The sequence below is a fragment of the Herpailurus yagouaroundi genome, unplaced genomic scaffold (genome assembly GCF_014898765.1).
Source record: "Herpailurus yagouaroundi ecotype Mexico unplaced genomic scaffold, PumYag 166, whole genome shotgun sequence".
NCBI classification, from domain to species: Eukaryota; Metazoa; Chordata; class Mammalia; order Carnivora; family Felidae; genus Herpailurus; species Herpailurus yagouaroundi.
The window spans coordinates 30027008-30051895 of NW_024412407.1; the positions used below are offsets into that span (position 1 = coordinate 30027008).

A 24888-nucleotide genomic window follows, 5' to 3' on the forward strand; every position below is an offset into this window, starting at 1 on the left:
TATTTATTTATTTATTGAGAGAGAGAGAGAGAGAGAGAGAGAGAGAGAGAGACAGAGAGAAGAGAGAGCACAAGCAGGGGAGGAACAGAGAGCAAAGAGGAGAGAATAATCCCCAGCAGGTTCCACACACTGCAGAGCCTGATGCGGGGCTCGAACCCATGAACTGAGATCATGACCTGAGTCGAAGTCAGACACTTAACCAATGTGCCCCTATAATCTTCATTTTTAATTAGAGAGTAACTCAGTGCTTCCTAATTGTACTTCTGTGCATTTGCTGTTGGATTCTGTGTGCACCTTGTCTTATGAATTTAGACTTGCAGGTTTATGGCTCTCAGCAATATTCCCGATGCCAAGTGTATTGATTCAGACTGTCATTTCAAAAAATTTTGTAAAAGGTTATTTTATTTTATTTATTTATTTTTTTGATTAGGGTAAGATAGAGCATGTTGCCCATACTCATGAGCCATGAGATGAATAGTGTTCCTACAAGTTAGATTAATTTTTATTTTCACCACACTATCCTGGTAAGTATAGAAAAATCACAACTATAAGGATTGTTAGAAGTAACTCTATGGTACAACTATTTCTAAACCAGCTCTCTCCCTAGGAGTCCTTCAGAGGAGTATATATTCCATGTGCAAAGCAATATGGTATTCAAGTCACTTATAGAGGTTTTCCCTATTACTTTCAAAGTTTTCTGTCCTAAATGTTCAGAAGCTGAGGCACTTGGCATTTAAAATAGCTTGCAATTACAACCAGACCTTTCAGATAAGAACACATCTGAGTTACAAAAATGAAACAAAAATGAAAAACATCAAGACCATTATATTTGAACTACCTATTCAGCCCTTATTTCATAGTCAACTTGGAAAAAAAATATTGTTTGTAGTTTGGGTATTACATGGTCATTTGTAAGATGTATAGTTGTTTATAGTTCAAAATATTCAGATTAAATCAGTGTTTGCTCATATTTCTATATAAATTTATATTATTTTCTAAAATTACTCCAACATTGTGATATTTAATGTTGTGGCTAAAATGCAGTATCTGTTGGCAGAATTAGAGTATTATCTTATTAAACTACTTTTATAGGTTCATAATCAATATTAGAACATCCTAAGGCAAAGGCAAGAAACACATATGTTATGAGTAAAAGACTGTTTTTCACATAACATTTATTTGATTAATTTTTAATTGTTCTACATAGATGAAAAGATTTCATCACCAGCATTTCTACCCCCCCCCCCCTTCCAGTTCTAATTAATAAGTGAAGTTGTTTTTTAAAAAAATTCTTTTTTGGCTTTTATATACCTTTTTTGTAACTACCAATTTGGGCTAAAGAATTTCTGTGTTACCCATGTTGACACATGAGCTATAGTTTAGCTCCTGGCTTGCCAAATTTCAATATCACTTTTATGTCATCTGTTGTGGAAACTTTTAAAAATTTTTTTTAAATGTTTATTCCTTTTTTGAGAGGGAGACACAGCATGAGCGGGGGAAGGGCAGAGAGAGAAGGAGACACAGAATCTGAAGGAGGCTCCAGGCTCTGAGCTGTCAGCACAGAGCCCAATGCTGGGCTCGAAATCATGAACCATGAGATCATGACCTGAGCCGAAGTCAGGCACTTCACCAACTGAGCCATCCAGGTGTCCTGGAAACTCTTTTTAAAAAATTATTGGTTAAAATCCTGGAATCCTTTGGCAACTCTGTGGTTCTTACCTGAACTAGCTGTGGGAGATAGTCCAGTAGTTCATCATTCAAGAGGTTGTCTAATTGTTGAACTGCCACTTTACGAATTTCTTGATCTGGAAAACTAATACAAAGTATATATATCTATTAAGCTATTAATGGTATGGAATAATCCATGAGAAATGTCAGGGAGAAGAGAGAATGAATTCCACCCCCAGCACGTAAGATAAAATAATAATCTCACAATCAATTAAGATGATAATTAGCACCAAATTATTTTTCCACATTCTCTACTCTCATATGAACTGAAGTAAAATGCCCTTTCAACTAGATTTCCTTGGAAACTTGGGTTTAAGTCAGAATTGTTAGCTTTCTCATCTATAAAGGATTGTAGGATAGCTAAAATCTTGAAACTCTTTGCCGTACATTTTGCTAAGAAAATTATTACCAGTTGGAGACCTGATAGCTTATATAATTAAAAATGGGATAAAATATATTTAAATGAGTTTTGACTAGGTCATAATGAAAAACCAGAAATCTAAAGTACCTTACAATAAATAAACAACAATAATTTAATAAGACTAAATATTACTAGAATATGAAGTTCTTGAGGGTAACTGCCTTATTCAATTTTGGACTTCATATGTCTGTTGTAAGATTAAGCACCCATTAGACACTTAATAAATATTTGTTACTGAACTAAATTTATGAAAGTATTTAGCATTTGAAAATCTATTCCAGAAACAATTAATCCTCAGATGGGCTCCTCAGACTGCCATCATCTTGTTCCATCAGAAGAATTGGATTCAATTATCTCCAATTGAATATCTTTTGGCATCATACTGTTTTGACGTGATTTTGACATACTGCTTTGACATGATTAGATATAACTGGGGCTTTGGTGAGAAAAATTAATTTTAAATAAATATGTTTTCAGAAAAAAATAAATACGCATAATTTAAAACTTGAAGGAACGGGGCACCTGGGTGGCTCAGTCGGTTGGGCGTCCGACTTCAGCTCAGGTCATGATCTCACAGCTTGTGAGTTCGAGCCCTGCGTCAGGCTCTGTGCCAACAACTCAGAGCCTGGAGCCTGCTTCAGATTCTGTGTCTCCCTCTCTCTCTGCCCCTCCCCTGCTCATGCTCTGTCTCTCTCTGTCTCAAAACTAAATAAAAACATCAAAAAAAAATAAAAAAATAAAAAAATAAAACTTGAAGGAACTACTTACAGTAACTGATTGAAAAAACAAGTACATAAATAAATAAACAAAAGCCAAAAATCTTTTTGTATGGAAACAAACTGAATGCTTTCAACCAATCAGGAGAGAGTTCTGAAGATTGGCTCCCAATACTATGGAGATCAGGAAACTTTTAAAGTCTATAATGTCCAGTCTCTTTTCAGCATATTAGGTTACTAAAGGGTGAAATGAATACTATGCAGCCACAGTGTCAAGATAAAAATTGGTATTACTTAATATCTCTCAACTGTCCTTGATAGCAGCTTGAAATGTAATGCATAAATGTAATGTTTTACATAGTTTTTCTTAAGTTAAACTGAGCATTTTAATTGCAACAAAAATTTCACTTCCAAGGTTAGTCACTCAAAACCCTTATTTCTGACCTGCAAATATTTTTCCTATAATTTTCTCCCTTTGAGCAATCTAGCAGTAAGACCTAGTAAGAACTGTAGTCCAGACACATCTTCTGAAGTACTGCTAAGGTCAGAAGATCCCACCATAACATCAAGTGCAGGTGAAGAGCAGAAAGGGTGCAATAAAAATGCAAAGCTAGAAGAAGGTCAGCTTGTTTTAGCACACTTACACTACTTTCTCCTAACTAAATGTGATTGATTCAAATTTATTGCTCTCAATTACTAAGCCGTTTGTCTGAAGCTTGTAGACATCAATGTCAGTTTGAGGACAGTTTGAAGTCTTAGAGGAAAGAGTTACTTGGAACATTTTGCTGCCTAAGTGATGACTTAAGTCAGATACTAGTCACCCATGCTTTCTTTTGTGTGTATTTTATATTATTGGTACGAATGAAAACAGAAAGAAATAAAGAAACAAACATCACAATGAAACAAAATTCTTTGGTGAACACTATACCTCTAACTGTGTATTTATTTCCATATACTGGAATGTAAACTCCATGAAAGCAGAAAATTTTTGCCTGTTTCGTTCATGGAGGTGTCCCAAATGCCTCCAGACTGGTGAACATCCTGTACATATTTTTTTTTTGAAGAGTGTTTAAACTGAATTGTCTTTCCAACTAAAACATCTCTGCTGCTAGACTTTTCTATCGTGGTTTGTGTTATTATCTTTCTCCAATCATGTAGATCTAAAATTTCGAGTCATATTTTCCCCTCTTTTGCCCTCTTCATCGAATTTCCCCCCCTTTCCCATCTGGCAAAATTCAACTGATCTCTGAAGTCAAAACTCAAGGGCTGATTTACCTGGAAAGCTGTTTCAGCTACTTTGTAGCCTCCTGTAGAGTTTATCACACTCTTCTCAGTGGGATTCTATATTATGTACTTGGTTGAGGGCAGGCTCATTCATTATAAATCCCTGATACAAGCACAGTTGAATAATAAGCTCCCAGTAGTCTCTTATCTTTATATCTAATCAGTTGCCAAGTTCAGTGGACTTTTCTATCCTAATGGCTCTAGCATTATGCCTGTTTTTAGTTTCTTCTGCATCTAGCTAGTCTAGGCCATAATTATCCCATGCTGGTATTAATATTTTTCATAGTAATACCTTAAAAATTTCCCTAAATTATTTCTTTTTAAAATATCCTTTTCTTTTGGGGAGAGCACAAGCAGGGGAGGGGCAGAAAGAGGGGGATAGAGGATCAGAAGCAGGCTCTGCGCTGACAGGCTGACAGCAATGAGCCTGAGACAGATGTGGGGCTTGAACTCACAAACTGCCAGATCATGACCTGAACCCAAGTTGGATGCTCAACCAACTGAGCCACCCAGGTGCCTCCTCCCTAAATTATTTCTAAATTCACTTGTTATAAAACTTTAAATGGTTTTCTATTTCCAACGGGTCTCTCTTAGGTCCATACTGCTTATCTAGATAGCCAAGGCTAGCCAAACATGAGATTTTTCTCCTACTGTAATACTGAATAAACTGCTCTGGCTGACTCACTGATTATTTTTATTCTGAAAATGTCATGTGCATTCTCACCTTTGTGAGCACTGTAACCCCCACGTGGAACAGCTTCTCTTCTCACAGTTTGAGTTCTCCTTCAAAATTTGGTCAAATGCTTTTAAAGGTTACTACCCCAATGTTTGCTAATCACTTCTCTGAACTCTAAGGGCATTGACTGGCTGACTCCATTGGGCAATTAGGATATGCTAGTGTTTATTAGAATTTATCGTTTTTATATATGTGCCAGCATTCTCAACTAGTGAATAAATCAACTGAAGATAAGAATTGTTCTATACTCACTTTTTAATTCTTAGGATTTAGCACCATGCTCCATACGTGTTGGGTCATTAATAAAAATGCACTGATTGTGATGATAATAATGAGAAAAATCATACTATTGAGCCCATTTATCTTGCTGTTCTCTGAAATAATTTACATTGGTAGCAATAGATTTAACTCAAAAATACCACTTATACAAGTTCCAGGGGTGTTTTAATTTGTTTTCTCTCAGTCAAAAGAGTGAGAAAAAAACAAATCTGAAGGTAATAAAGAAGAAGGATGTATTTTTTTTTCAGACTTTTTCAGGAATAGAACAAACCCTAGCAACATCTATACACTCAAAAAGAAAAATTATATATTTGTATTAATACGTAAAAATGCTGGAAAGAACATTTTTACACATTAATGGAAAGGAATGGATCTTTTTATTCACTACTGTTGCATTTAGTTTAAAAAGAAATTGGAGGAGAAATTGCTAAGAAGCTAACCACATGACATCCCGAGATGTGACTAAGGCCAAACAACAGTAAAGCATATCCAAATATAACTTTCATTTGCTTATTTTAGGAAGAGTTGGCCACATTAAAAGAGATGTTGGCAGTGTTAGTGGAGCTCCTGGGAAATGTGCCCCTTCATACATTGCTGGCAGTATATAGCAGAATGTATTAAAAATTTTTTTTAATGTGATTATTCCTTGATCTAACTATTTACTTTTGAGAATTTATCCTAAAAAAATAATCAGAGCTATGTATAAGGATATGTGTAATTGGAAATAACACAAATGTCTAAGAATAAAAAGTTAACTAAGCTATGACCATATGGTAGAATATATGTAGTCTAAAAATATTCAAAGAATACTTAATGATATGAAAATATTATGAATAATGTATGCAGTATAATACCAGCATGTACATAAAAGTGTGCATATTTCTCCATAGGCTTGACAAAAAGATGAGAGAAATAAAAAAATGAATACCAAATACCTGAATATTAATACTAAATTTCACAGATGACTTTAGTTTTCTTTTTTTAGCTTATTTTTTTTAAGTTTTTCAAACTTTACGTAAAGTTACATTGGTTACTAAAATATAAGGATTTTTTAAAATTAAGGCTCACTTAAATAATTATAAATATATTTGAATAAGTACAAGTTCATTATCAGTACTAGAAAAAAGCTCAAAATCATATGTCCCTTTAAGAGTAAACACCATTGTGTAAAAGAACAAGTATATTTTTTGTGCTGATTTAAAATTTTCTTTAGTATAATAGGTCCAAACAGGGATCTCTGCCTCTACAGAATTTATGCTTGATACCTTTTCAGGGCCCTGAACTCAGGCAAAGATCAATGGATAAATATGTTCCACAAATCTTGGCATTTCTTGCCTGTGATGTTGTCTGAAATTGTTTAAACATTCTCATGGGATATAGTTATTGGCATTTCATGCTCAGTAACACATTCCTCAATGAGGTGAGGGCTACCCATATTTTCTGACTGTCATGTGATATTTACAGACTGAAATGTCACATGTGACAGAAGAACTACAACTTATTTTGAATTTTCCACAAGCCAGGCTATTGTACTTTCCAATGACCTGATTTGCTTGAAAAGTATACATAATGCCTGCCAATAATAAAGCAGGGTCCACTCTCTAGTGATTCTGCTAACCTTGGGACTACTAATTACTTGAGGCACGGATATGATACCTGGAGTCTGGGGAAGAAACAAAAGTATCATTAGAAGATTCATCAGGCTGATATTAACTAGGTCCTTATTTATTTAAATTTGTAAGAAACTTCCTTATATTCATACAGAAAATAGACCATTTACAATGTAATAAATGGTGATCTATCGGATTTGAGATATTAAAAAGATACAAGGTCAGTAAAATTCTATTACTTGCTGGAGAGGAGATCATGTAAAGTGAAAGGAATTTTCATTTATTATGAATTTTTAAAATTAGGTGTAACAGGAATTCATGTGAAGTAATCGCCTCTTTAAGGTTATTCATCATTTTTTAATTGTTCATTTAAGTAACTTTAGGTTACTTAATTTACTTTCCAAGCATGTCTGAATAGGGGAGCAAAACCAATTTTGATCAAAAGCAAAACATCAGACTGGCTTACTATTCAGTTTTATATGAGTTTCATGAGCAGTGATTCTATCTATTCAGTGTTTAGTTTCCTCTAAATTGAGCTAACAATTGAGCCTCTGCCTTCTGTAAAAGGACATAATAACACAGCTAAGATAAATATAACTCTGTACAATAATTGTTAAGGAAGCATTTAAAAATTGCACATGGTCCATTGTCCAATGAGTTCATTTAAACACAAAGAAAAAAAATACTCCTTGAAGACTAGGATTATAAAAGTTAATAAAAGGAATCTAAGACATGGTTAAAAACTCAAAGGTGAAAAAATTAGGTAAAATGAAAGCAACTTCAAGATAAATATTTTCAAAGGAACTTTAGGGAAATATCAAATCTGTATTTTGCCAACAGTGTAAACACAAGGTTTATAGTCAAGCAGAGGATTAAGTTAGAAGGGTAATCCTTATGTGGGCAGGAAAGGAAGAGTATCAAATATGTAATAACTCTTCAGTTCAAGCTGGAAGTAGAAACTGACCAGTGTTTAGGGTTCTCCTGTTTTGGGTCTCAAGACCCTTTCAGCACTCTTAAAAATTATGGAAGATACCAAAGAGTTCTCATTTATGTGAGTTATATCTATCAAGAATTTCCATATCAGAAACAAAACCAGGGCATTTAAGAAATATTTATCAATTCATTTAAAGTAACATCAATAACCCCTTTACATGTTAACATAAACAATATATTCCTATGAAAAATCGCTATGTTTTCAAAAATAAAGAAAATATTTAGAGAGAAGAGTGATACTGTTTTAGATTTTTGTAAGTATCTGTAATGTCTGGCTTAATAGAAGACAGCTAGATTCCCCTATCTGTTTCTGTATTAAATCTGTTGTAATACTGCATGTCAGAAAACACTCTACACCCATGAATGAATGCATGTGACAAAGGCAAGTGACATATTAGAATTATTATGGAAATAATCTTGACTTTGCAACACCCCTGTAAGCACTTCAGGGATTGCAAACCTAATTTTGAGAACATAGTTTTGGCATGAGTTATTGTTGTGGGCCCATAAGTCAAGGAATCAGTACCTGTGGTCTCTTTTGAAGACAGAAGTACATCAACTTATCTTTTCCCTGAATGACAAATTGGCTTTGAAGTCATGTGACCAACACTCAGATTTGGGAAACATCATTCCTCCTCTCTTCCCTCAATCATTTACAACCCTTCTCAGAGGGCTATAGGAACATCACCAAGGATCCCGACAATCTTCAAAAGGGACAGTGGCATCACGAAGTGAAATTTTAACAGAAAAATACACCTTACACTTCTTCCATCTGACTAGTTATTTTGTGACTTCTATTCCTTTCTCATTTTCTCCCCGTATCTTGTTTTTCTCTTTTGTTCTCCTTTTTCTAGTTTGAAAAATGATACAAGGTCAATATCTGGCTCAAAGAATTCTTGAAGTGATGGGTAAAAGCCAAATGTGATGTAACAAATGCCAACCTTTAAAAAATATCAACTTTGGGTAAAATGAAAAGCAAAGAAATCTGAGATCAAATTTAAGTGTAACAGAAATGTCAGACTTCAGAATACACAGTAAGAATTCATGCAGAATGCCATGAGGCTATTCACAGTTAAAAGCTGCAATGTCAGGTTAGAATTAGAAAACTATCAGAAGTACAGAACAGTTTCTCCAGCAGGTTTTGAGTCTGATGACACACTCAGCATCATCTTGGAAGAAAATGTCAATATGAATGTATTTGCTATTTTTCTAGTACTAAAAATGATCAGATGTGACAGAAGAAATTTCTTTCTAGAGAAAGTGGGGAATAAGGATTCTTTAAGATGATTGTAAATCTCTACCCACTGAATAATTCATGTTCGTTCAAGGATTTTCACATGATTGCAGAATATTAGAATTCAAGGAAACTTGGAGACCTGGTTCAATCTCCTAATTATACAGATGAAGAGTCTAAAAGTCAGAGAGTTTGAGCTGTTTGCTCAAGGCCATTTGTTAGTGGCACTAAAACTGGAATCCAAATACCCAGAACACTAGGCCAGGAGGCTTTCTATAGTACTTCTAGCAAGACCTTTTTATCTTTTGACTAGGTATTATCATATATACTTACATGAAATCCACAAGACAGGCCTGAAAATATTTATTTTACTTAGTGCATTCTTCTAAATGGATCAATAGAGATGCATAATAGAGAGAAGTATAATTTATCTAACTGGATGGGGATATTGTCCCAGTCATGACCCAGTAGGCATAAGTGTGAATCCTAGATCCAAAGATATTTGGAACTGTGCAGAGATATTTCCTGATGGATAGTCTATGGATTTGCATATAGAAATTGGGAATTAACTGTATATTTATGGTGTTAATTAATCAGACTTATTTATACTTAAAGAGTAGTTATTGATTTTGTTCTATATGTTTACACTTTGATTTTACTTACAGACAAGCTTAGAAAAGCACTACATAAAGCAACTGGTGTAATGAAGGCACCATGTAGAAATTTTGTGTTTGGATGGATTTAACATTACATGCAAAAGCAGCATGATGTTATGGAAAAGAATGAGGGATTTTGAGCTTAAATATGAAGGATCTTGTTTTCCTAGCTTACACTTTCTCTCTCTTTTTAAGCAAATTTATCTATATCCTTGACTTAATTCCCATCCTTCTGTGGATGATTTCCAAATTGTATTCTCTCGCTTAGATTTTCCCTTGAACCATCACTGGCTATCTCAAGGACATCTCAAAGCTAATCTATCCCAACCTGAATGGGAAGGTTAATCTATAATCTATTTGTTACCCAGAGTGCTCCCTCTTAGCAAATGTTTCCATTTTCTACCTACTTGCATTATAAAGAAACCTAGAAGTAATCCTTGACATCCTCCTTTTTTCACTGCCCTTCCCCTATCTTCTCACTTTTACTCCTAAATGTTCTGATTCTGTTCATTTTATTACATCACCACTACCACCCTTGTAAGGCTGACTTCCTATCCTCTGACACTTGGACTACTTCTATAGCTTCCTAACTGTCTTGCTTCATTTACTTTTGCTTCTCTCACCAAATTTATGCTTCGCTCAGAAGCCAGAGTGATCTTTAAAAGATGCAAATCTGTTCAAAATATTCCCTCACTTAGAACCATTTGTCCTTTCCCAATCCTACTAGAATAAAGATCAAGTTGCTCAACATGGTCCTGTTTAGATGTCCTTAGAACACCAGTTCTCGCCCTATCTTAACATATCTGCTAATTTTACAATATACATTTCTTCCCTGGACTCCAGGAATGCTGGCTCTCTTTCAGCTTTCTGAATTAAGTTTCTGCCCCAGGGCCCTTTCATGGATCCCCTCTTCCCAGAAACTCTTTTCTTATTCTTCCCTTTCATCAATTCATTCCCACTCATCCTTTGTATCTGAGCTCAAACTTCCTCAGGGAAGACTTTTCCCACTTTGTAGAAAAGGTTTGGTTCCTTTGTAACATGGTTTCATAGAACCATGTACCTTTCATTCAGAGCTGTTAGAACACCTGCCATTTTACATTTATAATATGGCATGACCTATTTCCCTCCACTTCCAGTAGATGGCAGCTCCATAAAGGCAGGATTATATTTCTTTTTTGTGCATTATGCTAGCTGTAGGGCCAAATGAAGTGCCTTACATGAATAAGCCATCAGTAAATATCCATTGAGTAAATGAGCAGACAAATTTGGCTTCAATTTCTTCTTCTGTAAAATGGGATCAATAAAATCGGGGAAATTGTAAATGTTGCTAATAATATTAAAGAAGTTGTTTTGTAGAACAAATCGTGTAACGTGAAAATGCTTTGTAAGCTATGTCATTCAGTTGTGAATTATTTATTATTAAGCTGCTAATTCTTTCATCATACACATTTTAAGAAGTAAATTTAACTTATTGAAGCTTAATTGAAATGAAATTATTCCCATGGATTTATTGATATTTACAGTTTGGTATTGAAAGACCCTGAAAACTCTAAACGATGTAATTATGATGAAGAGGATAGTAATGATAAAGATGATTGGTAGAATTTTATTGAATGGTCTCATAAGTACCTTATCATAATAGGTACATAATGTTATTATCCTTGCTTTATAGATAAGGACATTTGTCCAAGGTCGTTCAGGTAATAAGCTCTACGAAGCAGTAGAGCTAGATTCATCTGATTTCAAAGTTTTTGCTGTCAACTGTGAAATTTGGAAGCAACACCAGGAACTTTCTAAAAGTGCACAAAGACAAGATATTTATACAAGGTATATTGGGTTTATGCTATACCACATTTCTCATTCTAAGTATATCAGAAGAATATTGACTCTTCCTTCATAGAGAAAATACTGAAACTTCCACATTTTTCTCTTCTGCATTCATACTTATCTATAATTGTATTCATATTTTTCCTTGCCTCCCACCTGAGGGGAGGAAGTTACTCTCTTCCTTTCCTCGGATAAAATTACCATTTGTACTTTTATTCCAGGCTAGTGGCTGTTGGTACCATCTCATTTTGCTACTTCACCCATCCCTCTACTTTTGGATCTTCCCTTCATGCATCCTTCAACTCAATTTGTAAACATGGTTGAAGCTATTTTATTTGAACAAGCATACAAATCCCAAACCTCAAAGCCTTTCCCATCAGTCTTATTTCAAGAGTCACAATTTATCTAATTTATTTCTTCCATTTGCTCTTTAGGATCTTGAAGTATGGCATCCAATTTTACTACAGTATTAAAACTGCTCTCACTAATACCATCAGTGACTGCTCATTTTTCAATCCATTGATTTGATTTTAGACTTAATTTTATTTAACACTTCTTTAAAGACTTTGAAAACCTTTTTTTATGAATTCTAAATTACTACCCCTTTCTCGCTCTCCTCCGGCTTCTTGGTCATTCTTCCTGTTGCCTTTTCCAGCTTTGCTTGCTTTATGCTGCTCTTAAAATGTTGCTACTCTCCGGGGTTCCATCTTTGCCTCTTTCTTTACTTCCTCCACATACGTACATGCAGTGCCTCTACTTCCTGGCTTCAATTACTGCTTTCAAGCCAATAATTCATATATTATTTTTCAAGCTTTGGTTTTTCTGCTAGGCTTCAGATCTGAATATACAACTGTATACTGGTCACCTTCTCCTAGGTGTCCCACAGGTTTTTGTTTTGTTTTGTTTTAATGTGTTTTTATTTTTTGGGAGAGAGAGAGAGAGAGAGAGAGAGCGCTCGAGTGGGGTAGGGGCAGAGAGAACGAGACACACACAGAATCTGAAGCAGGCTCCAGGCTCTAAGCTGTCAGCACAGAGCCTGATGTAGGGCTCGAATCCACAGACTGTAAGATCATGACCTGAGCCAGAGTCGGCGCTTAAGTGACTAAGCCACCCAGGCACCCTTGTCCCACAGATTTTTAACTATGTAACATGTCCAAAACAGAACTCTATATCTTACACCACCTATTCTTTTTTCTATAACCCTTGTCTTGATTAACAATATAGTTTTCTATCATTTACCCAAAACGGAAAGCTCAAATTCTTCCTTATCTCTTCTCTTTTTTTCACTGTCCTCTGAAATGTTTCTCAGATCTGCTCTGTAGAACTCTACTATTTTTCAGGCCCAGATCATTTTTCAAATGCACTATTTCAATACTTGACATCTATCTAATATCCTTGTTCTCATTGTCTTTTTTTAGTTCATCCTTCACATTGGTGCCAGAATTATCCTTGTATAATATAAATCTGATTCTATGACTTCCATTCTTCACAAAATTCCATGGGCTGCAGAAATGCGTTAGTAGTAACTACCTGGCTCATGAGACCTAAACCATCCTAACTAACCTATCCTTTTCAGTCTTGTCTCACAGTACAATTCCCTTCTAATATGACATTAGATTACTTACTATTCTCTGAAACTCCATAACTGTCCATATGTTAGCCTTTCTTACAGAAAGGCCATTTCCTGTCTTCTCCACTCAGTAAATTACTATGAATATTTCAACTCAGCTTTCAATTCCTTTGTGAAGATTTCCTTACTTTTTCAGAAAGAATTTGCCTCTCTCTCCTTTGGGCACATATAGCACTTAATACTTTGATTATAGTATGGAGTATATTGTGGGGCAATCTTTAGCATAAGTATTTTTCTCTTATTGTTTTTTAGGGATAGCCACTATGTCTTATTATTCAGTCTCCTTGATTCATTGCAGGTCAATTTCCAAATACACATATGTGTGTCAATATATAAATGGGAAAGATACATCATTATCAATCACTTAACTATTTAGTCTAATGTGGAAGTTATAACTGTCTCTCTCTTCCATATTCCATAGTACCAATTTGCAATGCTAGTCAAAAATGTCTTTATTATAAATTAATCTCTACAATAAAAGATGTAATGGCTTTGTGCAAACATGTTTATGAAACATTTTTCCAAGGAAACTGATTTTGGAAGCTAAGGCACTGCCTGTTAAGCATTGTTCTTCTTCCCGCAAAATAATAATTTTACATCATGTGGGATGGCAAGTTCTGGTACCTTGTCAAATTTTTATTTAAGTTTCTGATGTCATCCTCTGATGCCAGTTCAGAGTTGCTATTTTTAAATGAATACTTTCCTTGAACTGTCTTTTAATTCCTTGGGTAATTTCTGCTTGCTATTAGCAGTTGAATAGTTATGCCTGTGCATCAGAGTTCAAGAAAATAGCAACCATCTGCCAAGAACCACAGACCTTCGCCCTTGGTCTCTGGTATTCTGACAGCACTGCCTTCTCTAATGGAAATATCAGTACCCAGTGAGCACACTGCTGGCACTCAGTAGTGGAAATATTAACACCCTATGGCCTACGCTAGGTAAATTAAATCTCAACATGTCTCTTGCTAAAAATAAACCAAAAGGAGATGGTGAATCTTTGGATGGGATTAAACAAACAGAAATATTAAAAATTTTTCTGAGCTAGAAATGGAGCACACCAGTTCTCAAGAGGTTAAACCATTGGAAAAATAAACTATTCAAAGGAGAAAAAATACAGATCTCTGAAGACCTCACTCTGACAACTCACTTAACAAGCACAAACTGTTTGTTCTCAGAAAAGTCAGCTTTTGAATTTAGCGAAGTTGAAAGGTTCATTTTTGGAAACAGCTTGTCCTCAAGTTTTTTTTAGTAGTTCAGTTAAAGAGAGTGGGAGTCATAGAATGAGTGCAATGGAAATATTTTAACCTTTCCAGTGACCTTCTTTGGTGCATGATAAGGAACTGTCCAATGTTCATATAAATCAAGTTTCTAATAAGTTTCCTGAATGATGCTCAATAAACAACACTTTACTTTGAAACCAGTCCCTATAATCTCTAAAAATCTGATTGTTTGGAAAAAAAGAAATTACACAGTGAAGTAGAAACATCCAAGCATGACAAGATGGTTAAGTACTGCTATTTACTATAATAAGACTATTTTAAGATAGTTTTATTTGCATATTTAATATGTAAATAGCCTTGGGGCACCTGGGTGGCTCAATCAGTTAAGCGTCCGACTTTGGCTCGGGTCATGATCTCACAGTTCCTGAGTTTGAGCCCTGCGTGGGGCTCTGTGCTGACAGCTCAGAGCCTGGAGCCCGTTTCGGATTCTGTGTCTCCCTCTCTCTCTCTGCCCCTCCCCTGTTCATGCTCTCTCTCTCTCTCTCTCTCTCTCTCAAAAATAAATAAATATTAAAAAATTAATATGTAAGTAGCCTAGAGTATGTATGTAGAAAGGCTATAAGAATAGTGGTTAAGATTTCAAGCTCTAAACCCAATGTTTATAGCAGCACTATCAACAATAGCCAAAGTATGGAAAGAGCCCAAATGTCCACTGACAGATGAATATATATAGAAGACATGGTATATATATACAACAGGGTATTACTCGGCAGTCAAAAAGAATGAAATCTTGCCATTTGCAACAACATGGATGGAACTAGAGTGTATTATACTAAGTGAAATTAGTCAGTCAGAGAAAGACAAATATCATATGACTTCACCCATATGTGGAATTTAAGATACAAAACAGATGAACATAAGGGAAGGGAAGCAAAAATAATATAAAAACAGTGAGGGGGATAACATAAGAGACTTAAATATAGAGAACAATGCGAGGGTTACTGGAGGGGTTGTGAGTGGGGGGGATGGGCTAAATGGGCAAGAGGCATTAGGGAAAACACTTGTTTGGATGAGCACTGGGTGTTATATGTAGGGGATGAATCACTGGATTCTACTCATAAAATCCTTATTGCACTATATGCTAACAAACTTGGATGTAAATTAAAAAGTAAAAAAAATAAAATAAAAATATTTCAAGCTCTAAATCTCTGGATTTAACTTGAACTCCTCAATTTAATAGTGTAACATTGGACAACTTAATCTCTATAAGCCTCAGTTTCCTCATAGGTACAATTGGAATAATAATCAGATTTGCCTCATAGGGTTATTGTGGATATTAAAATTAGATGGTACTAAGTAGCACTAAGTAAAGATTTGATCTTTATTTTTAAAACACTGAGGTGGTGCCTGGGTGGCTCAGTCAGTTAAGCATCTGACTCTCTATTTCCGCTCAGGTCATGATCTTACAGTTGGTGAGTTTACGTCCCATATCCAGCTCTCTGCTGTCAGCATGGAGCCCACTTCTGATCCTCTGTCTCTCTCTCTGCCCCTCCTCAGCTCATGTGCACTCTCAGAGCACAAGCTCTCTCTCAAAAATAAATAAACATTAAAAAAAAAAATAAAACATTGAGTCAAATAGATTTTCAGCTTCTGTTCAGGTAGAGAAGGCTCACTATAAGCAGAATTATGCTTTTTTTAAAATGTTATTTATTTTTGAGAGAGAGAGAGACAGAGTTCAAGTAGGGAAGGTGCAGAGAGAGAGGGAGACACCAAATCTGAAGCAGGCTCCAGGCTCTGAGCTGTCAGCAAGAGCCCAATGTGGTGCTAGAACTCATGAACTATGAGATCATGACGTGAGCTGAAGTCAGAGGTTTAACCAACTGAGCCACCCAGGCACCCCCAGAATTATGCTTATTTATCAGGGATCAGAGAATATTGAAGTCTATTTAGTGAATTCTTTCATTTTACAAGCAATATTAATCCTTTTATTTTACAAGCAACTAAGCAATATTATAGGCTTCATTCTGATAAAGATTTTTATAAGAGGCTCCCATGACTCCCAGAGCCAGCATGGGGTTGGGAACTCAGAATCCTGTCACAGCGGTGAGCAGCGGGGGGTGTCCCCCTGAGGTGCCCGTGGTACATCAAGTATTGACTGCTTGGTTTCAACCTTCTTTCCTGGCTGATGGGGTTGGCTGTCTTTGCTTTTGGACTATGGTTTTGGTTTGGAGGCACCATGAAGAATTTCTTATCAGAGAAGGGGTCACCAGAGTAATTCTACATGAGGCTCTATGTGTTGGTTGGAACAGGGGTCCTGATAACAGTTGTGAGCTTCTTTGAGTGCTAGAAAGCCATGAGACAGTTGCATTGTGTGCTCAGCATTTTCACCTGCCTAGAGGTGATATTTGCTGCTGAAGTAACCATTGGGATATTTGTTTTTTATAGGCAAGGGTGTAGCTATAGGATGTGCTCAGACCATGTGTGTGGAGGCTTATAACTATTACCTTACAGAGAGTGAAAAAGGAAATAGGGCTGTCAGTACCTTCCACTCAACATTTCAGTGCTGTGAAACAAAAGTTCTGAAGAGATCCAACCCACAGAGCTGTAAGTGCTTCTAGGACACAAGCAATATATTGATGAGACTGGGACCATAATCAGTGTTAATTAAGTTTTAAGTCATCAAAATTTATTGGTATTGGAATCACGTAATCTTTCACATGATATTCAGCATGGTCCTTTGCTATGCAATACTAAACTCAAGAGATGGGATATGAAGCTACTTTGACATGAAAATTGTAACCTATAGCTTTCATACAGCTGTTGCAGGAGCTAGGTCATTTTTAACATTCATAGGACACTTAGGATCTACAATAATTTGCCCTTAATTGTACATTTGCACTTGAATATACATTTGGCTAATTATTGGTTTACCCCTTGAGGGAATAGCCACTAATTATGTTGACTGAAAGCATATTCGTGTGTGATCTGCCTATTTCTGGTATATACTTTATACATAATGAAATCTGTTTGATGGGAATTCCTGATTCTTGTTATGTCAGAGCAACAACCTATTTACCTCAGAAAAAAAGATCAAAAAGCTCTGATAAAGTTTAAAAATGGGGGTATTGAAAAAAAAAAGATTTTTCTAAGAAATAGTCTATAAACTTTATTAAAAAAGTATTCATTGACACATTTAAATATCTTTAAAATAGACCAAGATCTATCTTAGTAAAACAATAATAATCCCCTGCCACCCAATAAAGTGGGCTTATGCTTTAAAAACTAGAAAGTTGTTATATTGTCTGGTGAGAAAATTATGCTTTGGATATTACAGAGATTCATACCTCTACTTTTAACTTGACAGTTATTATTTTCAAATTTTAATAGTGTTATTGAAATATAATTCAAATGTCATGCAGTTCCCTTAAAGTGTACAGTTCAATGGTTTTTAGCATATTCCCAGAGTTGTGTAACTATAATCACAGAAAGAAACTTCATGTTCATTATCAATCAACCCTCTTTTCCCCCAACCTCCCCTAGACCTAGGCAATCACTAATCTATTTTCTGTATCTATAGATTTGCCTATTCTGGACATTTCTTATAAATGGAATCATATAATATGTGGTCTTCTGTGATGGGCTTCCTTCATTAAGAATAATGTTTTCAAGGTTTATTCTTGTTTTAACATGTATTAGTATTCATTCCTTTTTTTATTATTGAATAATACTACATTGTATGGATGGACCACATTTTATTTATCCACAAATTAGTTATTGGCCATGTGAGTTGTTACTCCTTTTTTGTTGTTATAAATATTGCTGCTCTGAACATTCACATATGAGTTTTTGAGTGAACATGTATTTTATCTTGGATATATACTTAATAGTGGAATTGTTGGGTCATACAGTAACTCAGTGTTTAATATTTAAGGAACTGAAAATTGTTTTCTAAAATGATTGCACCGTTTTACACTCCCACCAGCAATGCATGAGTTTTTCAATTTCTCCACATCCTTGCCAACACTTATTGTTATTTGTCTTTTTGATTTTGATTATAGCCATTCCAGTGAGTATGAAGTGGTATCTCATTGTGGTAGAAAGAGAAAACCCTTTCACCTCCTTTTCCATCCCAGACGTTTTGGAAAGTACACTAATTTAACATAAATCTAACTATATCATTTGAAAAGTCTTTTGCGTCACTCTCTCTTCCACATTTCTCCTCTGTAGGACCTTGAGAGAGAAATCAGAATAGAACTGGTCGCCACAACTCTTCTCTGATTCTAGAGATTACAGACTTTCTTTATGGAATCACTGAACTGATGCTATCAAGACAGATTTAAAAAAGCTTGTCTTGGCTTTTAATATAGAATAGAAGCCAAAAAAGAGCTGTTCCCCCAAACTAGAGCCAGCTTCCACACTTGTTCCCATACATTTCTCCCTAACTATAAAAAGACATCATTCCTCCACCCCTGATTGCATCCTTGTGTATTTTATTCTGAGAGACTATCTGGAGAATAAATAACATATATTTACATATTATTATAATTTATTCTTATCATTATCATTGGCATATTAATTGTACACCTACTATATGTGGGATATTTTGCCACACTTTGTATACTTCAATAATAAAAGATATGGTCCCAGTTATTCAGGACTTTTTTTCTTTTGAGAGGGGTCAGAGTAGAGAATTTAATTTTTCCCTGTTTAATTTCATTGTTATTTCTGTAAGAGTAATGTAATCTTCATGTAATCTATAATCTTCACACAAGAGACTGTGACCATTAATTATACTTACAGTTTAGCACTGGAGACACAACTATAGCTTAGATGTGTTTAAAATTTGTATTCATAGTTTACATTTGTCTAAATTTAATATCTATAGCTATTGAAATTGGGAACAACCAGAATAGCTATTGAATTAATCATACAGTCCTATTTTTTTCTCTTCAAATTTTCTCATCAGTAATACCATGATTGTTTTTGCAATTCTTACCTAGAAGTCAGAAGTCCAAGTGCTTCCAAAGGGCAAGAAAATTTCCATCTTCTCAAAATGGTATGCATTTCTGAAACAGTTCTTTCATCCCATCCAGGGGCACTGCCCAAGACCAAAGGAAGGGAGCAGTTTTCATTATTGCAGTAGAAACGATAAAACCATAAGTATCTTCTCTTTTCCTCAGAGAGTCTGCAAAACCAGATTGGAAACTGTAATTTGTTGGAGTTTGCTCCACTAAAAAATGTTACAGAACAAAATTTTACTCAGTGCTTTGACTTTTATTTTACTTTACTTTGGAAAACAAGTTCTTTACTTTCTTGGAACAATTTGAGAGTTTATTAGCTTACTTCCCTAACTTTGTTCTTTTATAGAAAAATAAAATAGACTTCAGATATTCATATTTATTTTTTCTTCCTCTTATCTTTGTCACTTAAACAACAACAACAACAACAACAACAACAACAACAACAACAACGTCATTTTGGTTAACAAAATCTATGCCTCCTTTAGGGCTGACCAAGTTTTATCTGAATCCTGCAATGTGTACTACTTAGAACAGAGGTAATCTCTTACCTTCTTTACAAATTAATTTAGACCCAAATGGGCCCGTGAAGAAATGTCATCTTTTAAAGACGATATTCCTTCATCTCAAAGCAAGTTTCATCGGAGTTCAGAAAACTCTGCTCTAAACTTTGAAAACAGAGAAACTCAATTCATCCCTGGATTTGGGCTTTAAATTCTCATATTTAGCTGGAAGTTTGGAGTTAAAATGCCAGTGAATAGGATTTATTTAAATGCCCAAGTGTTTCCCCCTGGAGAATGGTTCCAAACAGAAGATCGAAATCTAGGACTAGGGCCATTGACTTGCTGACAGTTTATCATGTTTTGCTCACACTTCAGCAGAAGCATTCAGAACCACAGTTCAACTGGAGGACAGCATTTCTCACATGACAATGACAGCTTTTGAACACTGTCTCCTCCAAACTGACAATGCTGCTTAAGCTTAAGTTAGCTAAAACTTCCAATAAGGATAATGAGAAATATTAAAATGTCTTAAAGGCTTACATTTCTCTACATTTTTAAAAGCCATCTTCATCTACAAAATAAAAGGGATGGATTATAGAGATTTTTAAAGTATGTTTTGGGCTCCTGTCCTGTTTTGTCACTACCTTCCCCACCAGAGAGTGAGTCCTCAGAAGAAAAAATGCCATGACAAAGTTATTACTAAATTATTATTGAAACAAATTATTTTTCTCTGATTAAGTTTCTTTTTCCCCAATATTGAACAAGACATATTTGTTTTACTTTCTTTTATTGAAGCATAATTTACATCAAAAGGAATGCACACACGCAGTTCAATAAATTTTAACAAATGCATGTACTGAATGAAAACCACATTCCTTTCAAGATAAAGTTTTCTCAAGCAAACAAACAGAAGCAAGCACTGGTAGGATTTCTTTCACTCTAGATTAATATTGCCTACTTTAGAACTTCATACAAATTAAATCATAGAGTAAATGCTTTTATTTATAGCCTCTCTCATTCAGTATAATGTTTTAAAGTTATCCATATTATTGAGTGTATTAGTAGTCTAGAAATTTTAATTAATGAGTATTATTCTTTTATATGAATACACCACAGTTTGCTTATCCATTCTCCTATCTGATAGACATTTGAATTTCCTGCTTGGGGATATTATGAGTAAAGCTGCTATAAACATTCGTGTGCATGTATTAGATTGGATAGATTTTTCATTTCTCCTAGGAAGTTCCTAGGAGGGGGATGACTGGGTTTTATGTCAGGTGTCTGTCTACCTTTAAAAAAAACTATTTTCTGAAAATGTTTGTAAAATTGTACATTATTATATGCCGAGTATGATTGTTCCAATTATACCACATTCTTGCCAACACTTGATTTTGCCCATTTCAAGATACTATTATTTTAATGGGTGCATAGTGGCGTCTATATCACTAATTTGGGGAGAATTAGAATTGTCATCTTAACAATAGGGAGTTTTCTAATCAATGATATGATATAACCTTTTCTTTCATTTCTCTTAGCAAAGTTTTATACTTTTTAGTGTAGAGGTTTTGATGTAAATTGAACTTTAAAACAAAATTTTTCTGTTTTTCACTGAAATACAATTGCATTTTGTACATTGATGTTGAATGCTATGATTTTACTTAATCATGTCATCTGAAAAGAGAGGAAGTTTTATTTCCTTCTTTCCCAGTTTTACACATTTATTTTTCTTACCATAGTGCACTGGCTAGGACTTCCAATACAACATTGAGGAGAAATATTTAGATAGATATCCTTGCTTTCCCGTCATAGGAAGGGGGAAAACATTCATTCTTGCACCATTTAATATGATGTTGACTTTAGATTTTTTCCATTGATCTAGATTTAACTCAGGATTTTAAAGTTGAGAAAGTTCCATTCTATTCCTGGTTTCATGAGTTTTTATTATGAATGAGTGTTAAATTTTATCAATTGTTTTTTTCCCTAAATCTATCAAGATGATATAAATTCCTTACATATCTTTTTCCATTTTTAAATTTTAATCTAGGTGAATCCTTATATTTAAAACATATGGCTGTAAACAGAATAAAGTTTTATACTGCTTTTGTAATGTAGGTGACAATTTCTTGCTTTAAGTTAGAGTTTTTATTCTATTTATATTTAACATAACATGGATATAATTGGTTTGATTCTACCACATTGCTATTACTTTGTTGTTGTTCAAATCATTTCTTTGTCCCATTTCCCTTTTTTTTCCTGTCTTTTTTTCAATTTTTTCTTGGTATTTCATTTTTGTTTTCTTCTTAGCCCGTAAATGTGCACTTAAAATTTGGGGGTGTAGTTCTCTAGAGATTTCAGTATTATCTTTCAGTATATCACAGCCAACAGTTGATAAATATTATACTGCCTTATGTATAAGAACCTTAAAACAGTATGTTTCCATTCTTCTATTTCTCATTTTTATTACAGTTGCTATACATTTTAATTTTATATATTATTAAATTTTTTGTCATATTTATTTTTGAGAGAGAGAGAGAAGAAAGAGAGAGAGAGAGAGAGAGAGAGAGAGAGAGAGAGAGAGAGAGACAGGGCATGAGCGGGGCAGGGGCAGAGAGAGAGGGAGACACAGAATCTGAAGCAGGCTCCAGCCTCTGAGTTGTCAGCACAGAGCCGGACACGGGCTCAAATCCATGAACCATGAGATCATGACCTGAGCTGAAGTCGGACACTTAACCAACTGAGCCACCCAGGTGCCCCTTAATTTTATATATTATAAATGCAGCAATACATTATATATTTATATAGTTATAAAAATATAATTATTTTTTAAAGAAATTGTTAAATATGTAAGTAAAAGTAATTTTATTTCCTACCTATTTTCCCTTTATGATGCTTTTCATTTATTCTTATAGTTGGAGCTTCATCTAGTTATCATTTTCTTTCAGCTGGTAGTATTTCCTTTAAGATTTCTATGGTACAGATAAGCTGATCATAAACAAATTCAGCTGTGTTTAACTGAAAATGTTTTCATTCTGCCTTCACTTTTGAAATATAATTTTACTGGTTATAGAATTCTAAGTTGATAGATTTTCTTTTGCCCTTCTTAGATGTAAGATAATATTCTACTATCTTTCAGCTTCCATTGTTTTTGATGAGAAATATGCAATTCATATTATGGTTGTTCCCTATATGGAATTTGTTCATTTTCTCTAATGCTTTAAAAATTTTTTTTTAAGTTTATGTATTTATTTTGAAAGAGAGAGAGAGAGCATGCACACAGGGGAAGGGCAGAAAGAGAGGGAGAGAGAGAATCGCAAGCATCTAATCCATGCTGGCAGTGAGGAGCCTGATACGGGGCTCCAACTCATGAACCATGAAATCATGACCTGAGCTGAAATCAACAGTCAGACACTTAACTGACTGGGCCACCCAGTGCCCCTAAAAATTTTTATCATATGTTCGGTTTTTAGAAATTTGACTATAATATGGGTATGCATGTGTACTTGATTGGGAGTTGCTAAGTTTCTTATATCTGTGGGTTGAATTTTATATTTTTCATTTTAATTAATTTATTTATTTTTTCTGTGGTTTCAATTTTAAAACAAATTTGTAAAATTTTGACTATTATCACCTTTTCTTTTTGCCTTCATCTTTCTCTCCACTCCTGTGTGTCTAATACATATATTGTCAGTCTAGCAGGTCACAAGAATCGATCACTCCTTTTATGATTATTTTTTTCTGTACTTCAACATGGCTAATTTTCTATTGCCCTCTCTTCAAGCTCACTGTTGTTTTTTTTATTATGAAATCTATTAAGTCTTTCTAGTAATTTTTTAAAAATTTAGATATTGTGTTTTTTCCAGCTTTTAAATTTCCTATTTTTTTACTGAGATTTCATTTGTTCAACCATATACATCTTGTTTTTGGAAATCCATAGATGTCTTTATAACAGTTGTGTTGAAATCATTTTCTACTAATTTTAAAATATCTGGATTTGTTTCTGTTAATTGCTTCCTCCTATCCCAGGCTATGATTATATATTCTGGAGTCTTCCTATGGCTAGCAATTATTGATTTTATGTTAAATATTTAAAATGCTCCATTTTTGAGAGTCTGCATTTTGCCATCTTTTGGGTGTTGAATGTTTCAATTTTTTTAGTAAGCAGTTCAAGTACTAGCAGATGAGCTTCAGCCTTTTGAGACTTGTTTTTATAATATGTTAGGTTGGGCGTAGCATAGTTTTTAATCTTGGGCTAAAGTACACTTACTCCTAATATGCATCTTTCTGGCTTCTTTATTGAATGCTTGAGGTGTTCTGGGATCTTTCTTCATTCTTATTGGCCAGTATTTCTATGTCTCCCAGCATTGTGCAATCTGTGGAATCTGTATATATTTCACTTCTCCCTGTGGTGGTTCCTTTGCAGGCCCTGCAAACTCTCTACCTGCTCATGAGTAGCTTAGTACTCAGTTACATATTTCTGTAGCTCTTATCCTATACATCTTCCTTCTCTTTACTATTACACACTAGAAATTCCAGCTGCCTCAGCATCATTAAAATCTGATCTCTGCCCACTTTTTTTTTCTTTTTTAAATCTCAGCAAGACCTCTTCTTTGATTATGGCTCCCAGAGCCATAATGTAGAAAGTGCCTCTAGGCTGAAAACCACGTTATTCATGAGCTCACCTCAAGCCCTGTCCAATTTCTGAAATCAGTTATTTCATATGTATTTTCTTGTGTCATATTCCTTTAAGTTAGGAGGATAGGTGCATTCCATGGCTAGAAGTGGAAGCATTAATTTCTTTCAAAACAAATATTTTCCTATCTTTTTTTCTAGAATCTTCTTCATACTAGAAACATTCTTTTACTTGTCATCAAGAATATATATTATTTTAGGGGTGCTGGGGTGGCTCAGTAGGTTAAGCCTCTGACTCTTGCTTTTGGCTCAGGTCATGATCTCGCGGTGTCATGGGTCTGAGCCTCGTGTCAGGCTCTGAGCGCTGACCATGAGGGCGTCTGCTTGGGTTCTTCCCCTCTCCC

General features: G+C 34.7%; 1 protein-coding gene and 1 pseudogene across 5 annotated transcripts in view; one reads left to right on the plus strand and one right to left on the minus strand.

The window, feature by feature from the left end:
* PIK3C2G (phosphatidylinositol-4-phosphate 3-kinase catalytic subunit type 2 gamma) overlaps positions 1–24888 on the minus strand; it is a 354340-nt gene that overhangs the window by 195233 nt on the left and 134219 nt on the right. For all 5 annotated transcript variants that reach the window (XM_040488787.1, XM_040488785.1, XM_040488783.1 and 2 more), the window contains 2 exons: positions 19331–19519; positions 1720–1813 (listed from right to left, as the gene is read on the minus strand). In XM_040488787.1, the coding sequence (XP_040344721.1) occupies positions 1720–1813; positions 19331–19519 (283 nt within the window). The remainder of the gene's footprint in view (positions 1–1719; positions 1814–19330; positions 19520–24888) is intronic.
* LOC121038987 (tetraspanin-2-like) lies at positions 8824–17002 on the plus strand (annotated as a pseudogene).